The 14,354-nt window shown below is 44.5% G+C and overlaps 1 protein-coding gene across 1 annotated transcript in view; it reads left to right on the top strand.

The window, feature by feature from the left end:
• The window catches only part of FAAH2 (fatty acid amide hydrolase 2), a 30,517-nt gene that overhangs the window by 13,958 nt on the left and 2,205 nt on the right, over positions 1-14,354 (top strand). The window contains exons 4-10 of the mRNA XM_058196563.1: positions 79-288; positions 2,693-2,812; positions 3,522-3,657; positions 6,217-6,334; positions 9,458-9,577; positions 11,920-12,031; positions 13,139-13,333. Of these exons, the coding sequence (XP_058052546.1) occupies positions 79-288; positions 2,693-2,812; positions 3,522-3,657; positions 6,217-6,334; positions 9,458-9,577; positions 11,920-12,031; positions 13,139-13,333 (1,011 nt within the window). The remainder of the gene's footprint in view (positions 1-78; positions 289-2,692; positions 2,813-3,521; positions 3,658-6,216; positions 6,335-9,457; positions 9,578-11,919; positions 12,032-13,138; positions 13,334-14,354) is intronic.

Genomic DNA, 14,354 nt, shown 5'->3' with positions numbered 1-14,354 from the left:
TCCTTATGTGTGGGTTCTCGGACAAGGACAAGATGAAATTCTGACCTCTTTCATGTCTTTATTTCTGCATCTTGGTAGGGATGCCCAATTCCTCTGGGCTGGTTAACCGACGCAACCTGATCTCCACCACGGACGCTATTGTGGTATCCCGGTTGAAGCAAGCAGGGGCGATTCCCCTGGGGGTGACCAACTGCAGCGAGCTGTGCATGTGGTTCGAATCAAGCAACCGTGTCTACGGCCGATCTAACAACCCCTATAACCTCGACTGCATTGTAGGAGGCAGCTCAGGTTAGTACAGGCCTAGTCAACCTTTTTATACCTACCGCCCACTTTAGTATCTCTGTTAGTAGTAAAATTTTCTAACCACCCACCGGTTCCACAGTAATGCGCCGTGTATCATCGTCTGCGCATGCCTCTCACGCATCGTGGATTGGGTTTGGGGGGGTGCCAGCTACCAGCTCTGCTTGCCTGCTACAGCTGGGTGGTGTGGGGGGAGATGCGCGAGCTATTCTGGGACAAGGCTCTTTTGTTTGTGGTCACACTATAGCGCCATTTAGTTTCACTTATGTAACATGAACTAAACTTATGTGCGGGCGATACGAATAGTATATTTTCAGAAATTTAAATTGTCATGGTAATTTTATGAAAATCTAATGAAAATGTTTTTAAATAATGCTATGAAAATTTTTAAAAAAGTCAATTAAATTAAAAAAAAAGGAAAGTGCTTCAGTATCGGACAAAACCCCTACCGCCCACTATGAAAGCTAGAATGCCCACTAGTGGGCGGTAGGGACCAGGTTGACTACCGTTGGGTTAGTAGAGCGTGATCACCCCATTCTGGATTGAACTTGGATGTAACTGGCATTCTTCACTACCAAGTTAAGGCGAGAACTCCCTAGCAGAGATCGCAATTAAGTTTGAAGCGTTAAATGTAAATGCACCGACAAAGAAATAGAAATTTAACGTAAAAATAGTTCATCGCGGAAGCGACTGCCTGCAAAAACTCCTGGATTGGGGCTGAAAAGTGGAAGCAGTATGCTCCATCCCATATTTGGGTAGCAGAGTGGGATTCAGCAGGTTCTGACCAGTTCTGGAGAACCAATAGCGGAAATTTTGAGTAGTTCGGAGAACGGGTAAATACCACCTCTGACTGGCCCCGCCCCCATCTGTTCTCTGCCTCCCGAGTCCCAGCTGATTGGGAGGAAATGGGGATTTTGCAGTAACCTTCCCCTGGAGTGGGGAGGGAATGGGGATTTTGCAGGATCCTTCCCCTTGAGTGGGAAGGGAATGGAAATTTTGCAATATCCTTTCCCTGGACTAGGGAAAGAATGGGAATTTTGCAATATCCTTTCCCTAGAGTGGGGAGGGAATGGGGATTTTGCAGGATCCTTCCCCTGGAGTGGGGAGGGAATGGGGATTTTGCAGGATCCTTTCCCTGGAGTGAGGAAAGAATGGAGATTTTGCAATATCCTTTCCCTGGAGTGGGGAGGGAATGGGGATTTTGCAGTCTTCTTCCCCTGCCACGCCCACCAAGCCACGCCCACAGAACCTATAGTAAAAAAATAAATGAATTTCACCACTGGAAATCGTTATTAAGTTTGAAGTGTTAAATGTAAATGTACCGACAAAGAAATAGAAAAGCTCCTGGATTAGGGCTGAAAGGACGAAAGCAGAAGCAATATGCTCCTTCCCATAGTTGGGTAGATCAGGTTGCCCTGATAGACCGGTCTCACCAGAAAAACACTTATTGAGTTTGAAGTTGCTAGAAAACCCAGGGTTTCTTCTCGAACTGATTTTGAGAGAGTCCTGGTTCACACAGTGTGCTAAACTATAATCAGATTTTCTTGGTTTTGTCGGTGTGGGTTGTGCAAATCCACCATTGGAGTTTATTTGGTAAGCTGCACTCCTAAAACAAGGCATGGTTGAATGTAATGCAGGAGCCCACTCAGTTAAGTGGATTGGGCTAGGGAGTTGGCCCCCATCTAAGTCAGGGCTTCTCCAACTTGGCAGCTTTGAAAATGCTGGACTTCAGCTTCTAGAATTCCCCAGCTGGATATAGATTCTGAGAATGGAAGTCCAGACATCTTGAAAGTTGCCACGTTTGAGAAACATTGGCCTAAATGATTTGTTTGACAAAAGACAATTACATTTATTAAACCGGGAAACCTTTTATGGACTTTTTGCTAATGGGTTTGATGATTAGAAAGTGTAAACTATGGAAAGTAGAAAATTATGTAGTAACCTTACAGAGAAGATAAAATAAATACACTTGTCACTGCTTTTAAGAAGATATTTATAACCTTCCCTTCCCTTCCCTTCCCTTCCCATCCCATCCCTTCCCTTCCCTTCCACTTTCCCTTCCCTTCCTTTTTTCACTTACTTATTAGTTTTTTAGTGACCTTTTTTCCCAATATATATATTTTATTCTTTTAGAAATGTCTTTAATGAAATTGTGTGTGTGTGTGTGTATAAAATAGAAACACTGACCTAAATAACTTTTATCAGCCGGGTGCACGTAAAACCTGCTTATAACTCAGCTGTGGCCCTGGATATGCATATTTTTTGGAGATAAATCAAAAAATTATCTCTGAAGTTATCAATGCCAGAGTAGCATAACTGCTCTTTCCAGAACAGATTTTCCAGGCTTGTACGATAATCTGACTGGTCAATCTGGTGTTTGTTTTTCACGCAGGAGGTGAAGGTTCCATCTTAGCAGCTGCTGGTTCTGTGATGGGCATCGGCTCAGACATCGGGGGCAGCATCCGTATGCCCGCCTTCTTCAATGGGATCTTTGGACACAAGCCCACCACAGGTATTGCCTGGTTAGCCCTCCCTAGAAGCAGCTCTAACTACATGTTTGTGATTAGCAATAGGACTTAGATTTATATACCACTCCATAGTGCTTTACTGCATTCTCTTGAGCGGGTTTACAAATCTTAGCCTATTGGCCCCAACAGTTTAGCTCCTCATTTTATCAGCTTCGGAAGGGTGGAAGTGTCAAGGTTCCAGAAAAACCTCCTCTGCATGAAAGAAACTCAGAAGCCATTGTCTTTCAAAGTTCTTTACTAGCATAAGGAAACTGGCACACGATGAGTGAAATTCCAAAACTGAAACTTCCGGATTCTTTCCCCAGTTATACAAACCCCAAGAGTCCCACCCCCCTAACCCCTTTGCTGGTCATATGGTCCCACGTTCTCCCAGTTCATTTGAATATCTTCTCGACACTCCTCCTGCAGATGTGAACACCATCCGACCTTGACCGCTTGAAGAATGTTAGCATATCCCTCAACCCCCCTTCTTCCCCTCAGGCGAGAAATGTGGCAGCGTCTGGAAACCTAAGGCCTAGTAGGGTTTCCAGGCCTGACAAGAAGGCTGAGTCAACCTTGAGCCCGACTTGTTACTAAACAAGTCATTGCTAGTTGAGGGCAACCTATGAAAGGAAGCAGCAACTTCAAATGCCAGACTAGGAGAGAGGTGGCTTGTTGTGCACGACTGAACTCTGCTTCTGTGGGTTTCTGTAGGTGTGGTGCCCAATGACGGCCAGTTTCCTGATGCGGTTGGCAATCGTACAAACTTCCTGTGCACCGGACCTATGTGTCGCTATGCGGAAGACATGGAACTCCTGTTGAGAGTCATGGCTGGATCAAACATTTCCAAGTAGGTGGCGTTTCTTGATTTGTAGTAGAGGTAGTCCTTGGCTTAGAACCATTTGTTTAGCAACTGTTCGAAGTTACAACAAGAAAAGTAGCCTACTGGGAAGGGAAGCGAATATTGATCACACATGTGATCAATATTCAGGAGTTTGATCACAGGCATAGATTCATGATGGTTGCAGCGTCCCTGGGACATATGACGCTCCCTGCCAGTTTCCCAGTGTCAATGGGGAAGCCAGCTGGAAGTCAAAAGTCATCCCTACCACCACTGCCTCCTTTGCCTAGTCATTATGTTTCTCTGTTTATGTAACTAAGTTGTTGTGGTCCGCCAGCAGCCGGTGGATCTGGCAATGGAGTCAGACAGTGAGGAAGCTGGGGAGGACAATGGGCCAGTCCTGGAGTCAGGGGAAGGCCCGGACGAGGGCTCTGTGTCGGAGGCAGAGATGGGGCCAGGGCCATCTGGGAGCACTGCACGGACTTCGGAGCCTCCAGAGGCGGACAGCAGAGAGGCAGAGGAACAGGAGGAGCCTGTTCTTAGTGCACACATGCGAAGAGCTGCCAGAAGACAAGAGCAGCTGAAGCAAAAAGTAAGGCCAGAAGATGATTGGCCCCTCCCATAAGGCTTAAAAGAGCAACAAGGTCTCTTGGGTTCTTTGTAGGAAAGCAACGTTGATTTCCATTGCTTCTTGTCAGCATCTCTTGAATTTTGTGGGGGGTTTGCCAATAAAAGCCTTTGGCAGGTTGCCAAAGACATCAAAGGTTGGTGATATGGCCGGATGGCCTGGTTATTAAGAATTTTGTTCTGGACAAAGCTGAGAATGAATTAATTCTCAGCTATTTTAATAAAATAAGTTTGTTGAGGACTGAATTGGTTTAGTAATCACTACTTGGGCCTTGGTTACAACGTAAGTATTGACTTATTATTAAAGTTCATTTGCCGATATCATTTTTTATTAATGGTATGTACTCTCCTTAGAGGATTGTGGGACTGTCCTTGCAGATGATTAGCCTAAAATTTAATGCTAATTGTGATCGCCCTCGAGCTGTATTACCTTCTTGTCAAAGGATGACCCAACAGGTCTCAGAGCATCTAGTACAAGGGTGTCAAACTCAAGGCCCATGGGCCGCATCCGACCCGTGGGGTGCTTAGATCTGTCTCACGGAGCCGGCTTGGAATTAGCAAAGGACCAGCCCACGGTGCCTCTGCTAGCAAAAATGGGGAGCGTGGGCGCGTGCATGGGCTCTGCGCCTCCTGGTTTCACTGGCAGAGGGCTAGCAAAACGAACTTAAAACAAGAGGAGAAATGTTTCCCCTTCTGCCTTTGAGAAGGGACAGGAAAGGAGGAAGGGAAAAGACGAAAGACAAAGCAGAAGATGGGAAGAGAGCAAGGAAGGGAAAATAGAATAGAATAGAATTTTATTGGCCAAGTGTGATTGGACACACAAGGAATTTGTCTTGGTGCATATGCTCTCAGTGTACATAAAAGAAAAGATACGTTCATCAAGGTACAACATTTACAACACAATTGATGATCAATATATCAATATAAATCATAAGGATTGCCAGCAACAAGTTATAGTCATACAGTCATAAGTGGAAAGAGATTGGTGATGGGAACTATGAAACGATTAATAGTAGTGCAGATTCAGTAAATAATCTGACAGTGTTGAGGGAATTATTTGTTTAGCAGAGTGATGGCCTTCGGGAAAAAACTGTTCTTGTGTCTAGTTCTTCTGGTGTGCAGTGCTCTATAGCGTCGTTTTGAGGGTAGGAGTTGAAACAGTTTATGTCCAGGATGCGAGGGATCTGCAAATATTTTCACAGCCCTCTTCTTGATTCGTGCAGTATACAGGTCCTCAATGGAAGGCAGGTTGGTAGCAATTGTTTTTTCTGCAGTTCTAATTATCCTCTGAAGTCTGTGTCTTTCTTGTTGGGTTGCAGAACCGAACCAGACAGTTATAGAGGTGCAAATGACAGACTCAATAATTCCTCTGTAGAATTGGATCAGCAGCTCCTTGGGCAGTTTGAGCTTACTGAGTTGGCGCAGAAAGAACATAAGGGAAGAGGGGAAGGAAGAAGAAAGAAGGAAGAGGGAACGAAAAAAGGGAAGGAAAGGGAAGGAAGGAAGGAAGGAAGGAAAAGAGGCAGGGAGGAAGTGGGGAGAAAGGGAAGGAAGGAGGGGAGAGAAAGAAGGAAGGAAGGAAGGAAGGAAGGAAGGAAGGAAGGAAGGAAGGAAGGAAGGAGATTATAGTGAGAGCGAGGGAGGGTGTCGGGAAAGTCCTGCCTTAGCACTTGGCCACCACAGGTGCCCCCCCCCGACACGAGTCCCATGCCACGGCCACGATGGCCGTGCCCACCATGCCCACGCCCCCCACGCCCTCCAAGGTCAAACACAACCTTGATGCAGCCCTCAATGAAATCGAGTTTGACACCCTTGATCTAGTAAATTATATCATCAAGGAGCTGGACTAAACCAAATCCAGCCTGCACTATGTCCGTTGGATGTTCTTCCATTGTTCTTCATGGCTGCCTTTTCCATCTTATTCCATCCTTTCTTTGACAGACTGAAGCTGGATGATCCGGTATCTTTGCAGAACATAAAGTTTTATTCCATGGAACACGATGGAGGCTCCATTTTCCTTTTACCGGTCGATAAAGAGATTCTCCAAGCTCATCGGAAAGTAAGAAGTTGTTGTTTTTGGTTGCTTCGAAGCTTGGAGCGCTGTTGCAGAAATCGGATGGCAGCTTGAATAGAGGTGGTCCTCGACTTACAACAGTTCATTTAGCGACCGTTCAAAGTTACAACGGCGCTGAAAAAAGTAACCAATTTTTCACACCTACGACCTTTGCAGCATCCCCATGATCATGTGATCAAAATTCAGAGAGCAATAGCACTTCTTAGACTTATATACAGCTTCACAGTGCTTTTACAGCCCTCTCTAATCAGTTTACAGAGTCAGCCTATGGCTCTCAAACAATCTGGGTCCTCATTTTATCCACCTCAGAAGGATGGAAGGCTGAGACAACCTTGAACCTGGTGGGATGGATGGATGGATGGATGGATGGATGGATGGATGGATGGATGGATGGATAGATAGATAGATAGATAGATAGATAGGATGATAGAGATAGATAGATAGATAGATAGATAGATAGATAGATAGATAGATAGATAGATAGATAGATAGATGATAGATAGATAGATAGATAGGATGATAGAGATAGATAGATAGATAGATAGATAGATAGATAGATAGATAGATAGATAGATAGGATGATAGAGATAGAGATAGATAGAATGATAGAGATAGATAGATAGAATGATAGAGATAGATAGATAGATAGATAGATAGATAGATAGATAGATAGATAGATAGATAGATAGGATGATAGAGATAGAGATAGATAGGATGATAGAGATAGATAGATAGATAGATAGATAGATAGATAGATAGATAGATAGATAAATAGATAGATAGATAGGATGATAGAGATAGAGATAGATAGATAGGATGATAGAGATAGATAGATAGATAGATAGATAGATAGATAGATAGATGATAGATAGATAGATAGGATGATAGAGATAGAGATAGATAGATAGGATGATAGAGATAGATAGATAGATAGATAGATAGATAGATAGATAGATAGATAGATAGATAGGATGATAGAGATAGAGATAGATAGGATGATAGAGATAGATAGATAGATAGATAGATAGATAGATAGATAGATAGATAGATAGATAGATAGGATGTAAGAGATAGAGATAGATAGATAAGATAGGTAGGTAAAATGAGGACCCAGATTGTTGGGGGCAATAAGTTGACTTTGTATATAATATACAAATGGATGAAGACTATTGCTTGACATAGTGTAAGCCACCCTGAGTCTTCGGAGAAGGGCGGGATATAAATGCAAAAAAAAAAAAAAGATAGGATGAGAGAGAGAGATAGCAGTATCTGGGTCCTCATTTTACCCACCTGGGAAGGATGGAAGGCTGAGTCAACCTTGAGCCTGCTGAGATTCGATCTGCCAAACTCCTAGCAGCTGGTGATCAGCAGTAGCAGCCTGCAGTACTGCACTCTAACCACTGCGCCACTGCGGCTCATATTTGGCAACTGGTTCAAACTTATGACCGTTGCTCTGTCCCTAGAGTCACGTGATCCCCTTTTTGCGACCTTCTGACAAGCGAAGTCAATGGGGAAGCCGGATTCACTTAACAACCGGGCTACTGAGTTATCACCGGCAACGATTCACTTAACAACTGTGGCAAGAATGGTCGTAAAATGGGGCAATGCTCACTTAACACCTCATTCATTTAACAACAGAAAATTTGGGCTCCATTGCAGTCGTAAGTCGAGGACTACCCATCCATGGCAGTGTTGTCACCTGGGACGAATTTCGTTGGTTAGTTCTCTCTTGCAGCTCATGAGATCTGGACCTTGTCTTGTTGAGAATCATAAAAAAGGCCTGTAACTCAACATGTTGAGTCATCAGTTTTGTATGCAGAACATCCTGGGTTCAAATCCAGGCATCTCCCAAAGAAGGAGTAGAAAGACAAGCTGGGTTGAGACTGGGAAAGTCACTGTACAGGAAGTTCTCGACATACGACAATAATAGAGACCAGAATTCCCATTGTAAATCACAACGGTTGTAAATCGAAGCACCCAAGTGACCGGTCCCAATTTTATGGAATTTTTTTTGCAGCTGTCATTAAGTGAACACTCTGGTCCTTCAGCAAATCAATGTATTCGTATGTGGTTTTTTTGTTTTGCTCAAAAACCTTTATTCTTTCAGATTGCAGGGCAGCCCTTTGATTGTCAGAGTTCCTCCTCCTTCAATTAATATTAACTAATATTAACTAACCCTAACTCTGTCTTATGCATTGGCAAAAAAAATCAGAACACCAAATACAAGCTGGGCGGATACGACCTCATAGACGACCCTCACTCTGTCAAGGATTTAGGAGTACTAATCTCAAACGATCTAAGCCCCAGAGCTCACTGTAACAGCATCGCCAAAAAGGCACTGAGAGTTGTTGATCTAATTTTGCGAAGCTTCTTCTCCAGTAACATTGTACTACAAACTAAGGCTTACAAAACCTTTGCCAGACCAATTCTCGAATACAGCTCATCTGCCTGGAATATCATCTGCCACTGTATATCGGACATTAATACAATTGAACGAGTCCAGAGGCATTTCACGAGAAGAGTCCTCCACTTCTCTGCTCACAGTAGAATCCCTTATGCCACCAGACTTGAAATTTTGGGCTTGGACAACCTAGAACTGCGCCGCCTTTGGTCTGACCTCAGCAGAGTACACAAAATTGTCTCCTACAACGTCCTACCTGTCAATGACTTCTTCAGCTTCAACCTCAATAATACACGGGCAAACAATCAATACAAACTCAAGGTACACCGCTCCAAACTCGAATGCAGCAAATACAACTTCAGCAACAGAGTGGTCAACGCCTGGAATGCTCTACCCGACTCCCTTGTTACTTCCTCAAACCCCCATAGCTTTAACCTTAGACTGTCTGCTGTTGACCTCACCCCATTCCTAAGAGGTCCGTAAAGAGGGGGCGTGCATAAGCACACCAGCATGCCTACCATCCCTGTCCTACTGTCCCCATTTATTTGTACTCATTTCCTGTCTTCATATCCATGTTCAGATTCATACCCGCTAACTTGTACATGTTTGACAAACTTAATTAATTAATTAGTTAATATTTCATGTCAAAGGTTGAGACAGAAGCTGACGGCTCTTTTGTCTTTCTCCTTCTCTTTGCTGTCCTAAAGATTGTGGCACACTTAGAGACGGACCTGGGGGTGAAGGTGGAGAATGTGTCCATCCGCAAAATGAAATATTCCTTCCAGATCTGGTCGGTTATGATGTCTTCCAAGAGCAGTAATAAACAGGTATGTCAAAGGCAAATCTTCCCTCCCCCCTCCCCCAAGGATGGGAAATCTATTGGAGACAGCTGAAAAGCTTTTGTTCAACCAGTGTGTAGGTTCTAACAAAGCTATTATTTCTACAGAGCAGCTCATACCTGTCAACATGGAAGCTGTTGTGTAGGATCACAACTGCAGCTTCCGCATAGTCTCCTGAGTAGATTTTGTAACTTTTCTGAGGTTTACTGGAATAGGCTTCAAAAAAGAACTTGGTCTGCTGTCCTTTTTAGGTGCTTGTTACTGTATTTTTTGGAGTATAAGACGCATCTTAGTTTTTGGGGAGGAAAACGGGGGAGGGGGGCAAATTCTGCCTACCAGGTATTCATCTGGTTAGCGTCCTTAGCCTGGTCAGCATCAGCACATTAGTTCGCTCAAAACGTGGTTTTGAAGTTGGGGCTGGTTGGGGCTAAAAACAGCTTCTAAAGCACAGCTGATCATCGTAGGGAACAGCAATGAGAAAAGCAGGCAAAGTGCGGAAGATCACTTTGGTCGCAAGCACCGCATTGGGGCTGAAAAACAGCTTCTAAAGCACAGCTGATCGTCGGAGGGAGCAGCAATTAGAAAAGCAGGCAAAGCACGGAAGGGGTAAGAGAAGGCAGAAGCCGTTCCGGGTAGCCATTTTGGGCACCATGTGTCGCTTTTTATGTGCAGAGCCTTCTGCGCATGCGCAGGGAGTCAAAAAAGGGACGTAATGATGTCCTGGTGGGTGGGCGGAGCCTCCGGCTGCCGTTGCTACCAGTTTGCGCGAGCTGGATAGATCTGTCCAGATTTCACCGCTGTCTGAAGGGCTCTCAAACGGAGTGTTTGGAGGCTGAAAATGTGACGCGTGGAGCCCCAAAACACAAGCCATTGTTGGTGGCAAGCCAGGAAGAGGATGTGCGGAGGCCAAAGGGTGGGGGCCGGTGGGTGGGTGGGGTTTACATTCAGAGTATAAGATGCACCCAAATTTTCAGCCTCTTTTGGCGGCGGGGAAGTGTGTATTTTCCGAAAAATACGATAGGTACAAATGAAGCAAAATATAAGTGTCCCAGGATAATGTTGCAGGATCCAATCCAATCCTGCTCAGCCAACAATCTTACTAGCTGTGAAATCGAATGCAATGTGAGGCTACCAATGAGTTCGGGTCTCCTCTCCTGACCGCTTATTTGTTCTCTTGCAGTCTGGGGGTTAGCTCCCTCTCTCCCTGTCTATCCTACATAACCTTAGAGGCAAGCCATGCAGGAAATCTGGTATGCATGGACTGCCCATGTGACTAGGACAGACGGGGAGGGAGATAACTACCAGATTGCAAAAACACAAGATTGTTGGCTGAGCAGGTACAAAAACAGCCAGGGAAATGATTGACGCATGGGAAAGGAGCCCAGGAGTGCTGACTTACCACCAGCTTACCAAGGGCTTGACAACACAAGGAACAACTTAATAGCTGGCCATCAACCCCTGAATCAACCAATAGGAAGCCACACCCAACCAGCCACAAATACGATGCATTAGAAGCAGACATTCTGGTAGAGAAACGTTCCCCGAAGACGAGCTCTAGCACATGTCCAAAAGACTAAATCTCTGGTCCTAGTGACCAACCCAGATTGGATCCTGCAACATTAATTGTCCTCTAAAATACAGCTGCAACTTGTTCTGACCTAGGCTTCCCAAGAGCATGAAGTAGACTCCTTGTCCCGATAAAACCCCTTTTATTTAGTTTAAAGGGCATTCCTCTCCAGCAAAGTCCTGGACAAGAGTCTTTCCAGAGATTTCACAACTACAGACCTTTAACAGGCTTGGAGAGTTGCCAGGTTGATATCTTCCAAATGCCAAGCTGGAGTAGACAATGCTTGGCAAGAAGTCAGGAACAGATCTTTGCTCTCATGAATTGAACTAATTGTCTCCTGCAAACTCTCCTCCCCTTTGCTCCTTATTATTCCCTATGGGAGGGGCTATTCACCATCCACCTGTGGCTTTACTCCTGAGTCGACCCTTGTTCCTTAGCTGTTCCCTTCTACTGGCAGTTCTGTGCATGCGCACACTGGGAACAGGATCCAGCTGTTCTTCGGCCTCACTGATATTTGACTCTGAAGGTAGCTGACGGCCCTGGCCCCATCTCTACCTCTGAGGCAGAGCCCTCGTCAGAGCCTTCCCCAGATTCCAGGACTGGCCCATGTTCCTCCCCAACCTCCTCACTGTGAATGTGCTGCCAGATCCACTGGCAGGCCACAACACAACTTTCCATAAAAATGATACTAAGAATGAAGAGATGGACCAAATGTCTCTTCTCTCCATCTCCATCTGTGTTTCTTTGTCCATGTCATCTGTAGGAAAATCAAACCTTCATTGATTTGCTTGGAGACCACGGAAAACCAGTATGGCCATCATGGGAACTGGTAAAATGGATGATGAGACTTTCTTCTCACACACTTCCAGCCATTGGTAAGAACTCAAGATCTGGGGCAATTCTTTATATTTGTACTTTGCCGCTTCCATTTTTTAAAATCTAAAGATTTGCTCTAGGCAGGATGTTGATTGGACCAGGAGACTTCCATCATTCTTTCTAAGACTAGAATTCTATGATTCTACATCATGGGACTCTACTCATCTGTCTAGTGCAGAGGTCTCTAACATCAAGAACTTTTAAGACTTGTGAACTCCAACTCCCAGAATTCTTTAGCCAGCTATGGCTGAATTCACAAGTCTTAAAGTTTCCAAGGTTGGAGACCCCTGGTCTGGTGGAATTCCCAGTGGGACCTGCATATCCCCAAAATCAAGAAAGCCACATATCCATGATGCATGGCGTAGCACAGTCTATAGTAGTGGCCAAAATAGTAGAAACCTTTTGGGAAAAGTGTATTTTCTAAAACTAGCTAATAACACCACTTTTTTTTCCGAGTAGTACTATAAAATTATATATCAACAGAAAGATAATTTAATCAAGAATGTAAAGTGATAACTTTTATAAAGGATTTGCTATTAGAATAGCAGTTACAGTATAAAGAAGAAAACGGAAACACGTAGAAAATACGAGATATACAAAAATGATCACTGTACAAAATACGAGATATACAAAAATGATCACTGCACAAAAAACGAGATATACAAAAATTATCCCCATGTCAGTTCATACTTCATTGGGTAACCTTTAGCATGAATTATGGTCTTACAACATCTTCCCATAGAGTGAACCAAGTCTTTTAGTTCTGCAGCTGTTATAATGTGAAACCAATATTAATTGAATGATGGCTTCTATTATCCGGGTTTTATTACTGGGTCGCTTCTGACTAACAAGTTTCTTTAGTCGGCTCCATAGATTTTCAATTGGGTGAAGGTCTGGGCTATTCCCAGGACATTCCAGCAGTGGCATAGGATTATCTTGAAAGTCCCCCCCCCCCCAAAAAAAAGTGTTGTTATTAGCCATCAAACCTCAAAAATACACTTTTCCCCAAAAGGTTTCCACAATTTTGGCCACTGCTGTATTTAAACATGTGGGACAAACCGTTTTTGTCGTGAATTGGTCGGTCTCAATATGTTTTTCCTCACCAGCACTAGGAATAACGGAGAACTTCACGAAATACAATTCCAAGGCGAAAGCCAAGGTAGCAAGCATGGCACAGAGCCTTCAAGCAGAGATGGTGGAATTACTAGGAGAGAACGGTATCTTCTTATACCCTTCACACCCTGTGCTAGCTCCCAAGCATCACGCGCCTCTGGGCATGCCCTTCAATTTTGCCTACACAGGTAAGGAACTCCCGCCCTTGTTTGGACCGCTGCGATTGATGTAACACTATTTCTGGATGCTGCAGATTAGAAGAGACCGGTTTTCCTGCTCTGAAGACCTCAAAGTCTTAACATGCTACCGTTGGGAAATTGGCTGGGAATAGTTGGCAGAAGCAAGGAATGTTGCTACAGTAGGGATTTTAATGTAGCTATACCTGATTGGAAAGAGTGTGGGAATTGCGGTTGCTCCCGACCTGTGGGAGAAGTGCTTTTCTAAGCACGACCTGCGGTGGCGCAGTGGTTAGAGTGCAGTACTGCAGGCTACTTCTGCTGATCGCCGTCTGCCAGCAGTTTGGCAGATCGAATCTCACCAGGCTCAAGGTTGACTCAGCCTTCCAACCTTCCCAGGTGGGTAAAATGAGGACCCAAATTGTTGCGGGCAATAGGCCGACTCTGCAAACCGCTTAGAGAGGGGTGTCAAAGCACTGTGAAGCGGTATATAAGTCTAAGTGCTATTGCTATTGCTATTTCTCTGCTGCTCATAAAAGCAGCTATGTCCTGCTTCGAGCTTCTGCTGAGCTTAAAAGATGCTGCTTTGAGAAGTTGGCTCATTAAAGCAACTCCTTTTTTAAGGCTGTGCAGAACCCTGGGAAAAGAAGTGGCTGCTTTAATGATTAACTATCTTCCTAGTTAGGGTGTAGCAACCACTCTAGCTATAAGGGGGTATTTTAAGACGGCTTTCTATAAACAAGATATATTCAATGCCTCCATAAGTGACCTCAACGAGGGAATAGAAGGGGGACTTACCAAATTTGTGGATGATACTAAACTGGCAGGAATAGTCAATGGGCTCAAGATCCAGATGAATCTTGTCAGACTTGAACACTGGGCCCTATCTAACAAAATGAAATTCAATGAGGAGAATTTCGGCTCTACCTAGCTGTCGCCCTTATCTTCAGTCGGCCCAACACACATTTCCAGCGCGCGCTTCTCTATCCCAGTGGGGGAGACTGGATCCCCTCCTCCTCCGGGAGCCCATTCC

The sequence above is a fragment of the Ahaetulla prasina genome, chromosome 11 (genome assembly GCF_028640845.1).
Source record: "Ahaetulla prasina isolate Xishuangbanna chromosome 11, ASM2864084v1, whole genome shotgun sequence".
NCBI classification, from domain to species: Eukaryota; Metazoa; Chordata; class Lepidosauria; order Squamata; family Colubridae; genus Ahaetulla; species Ahaetulla prasina.
The sequence above is the reverse complement of the archived record's forward strand: the minus strand, read 5'-3'. Positions and strand labels throughout refer to the sequence as shown.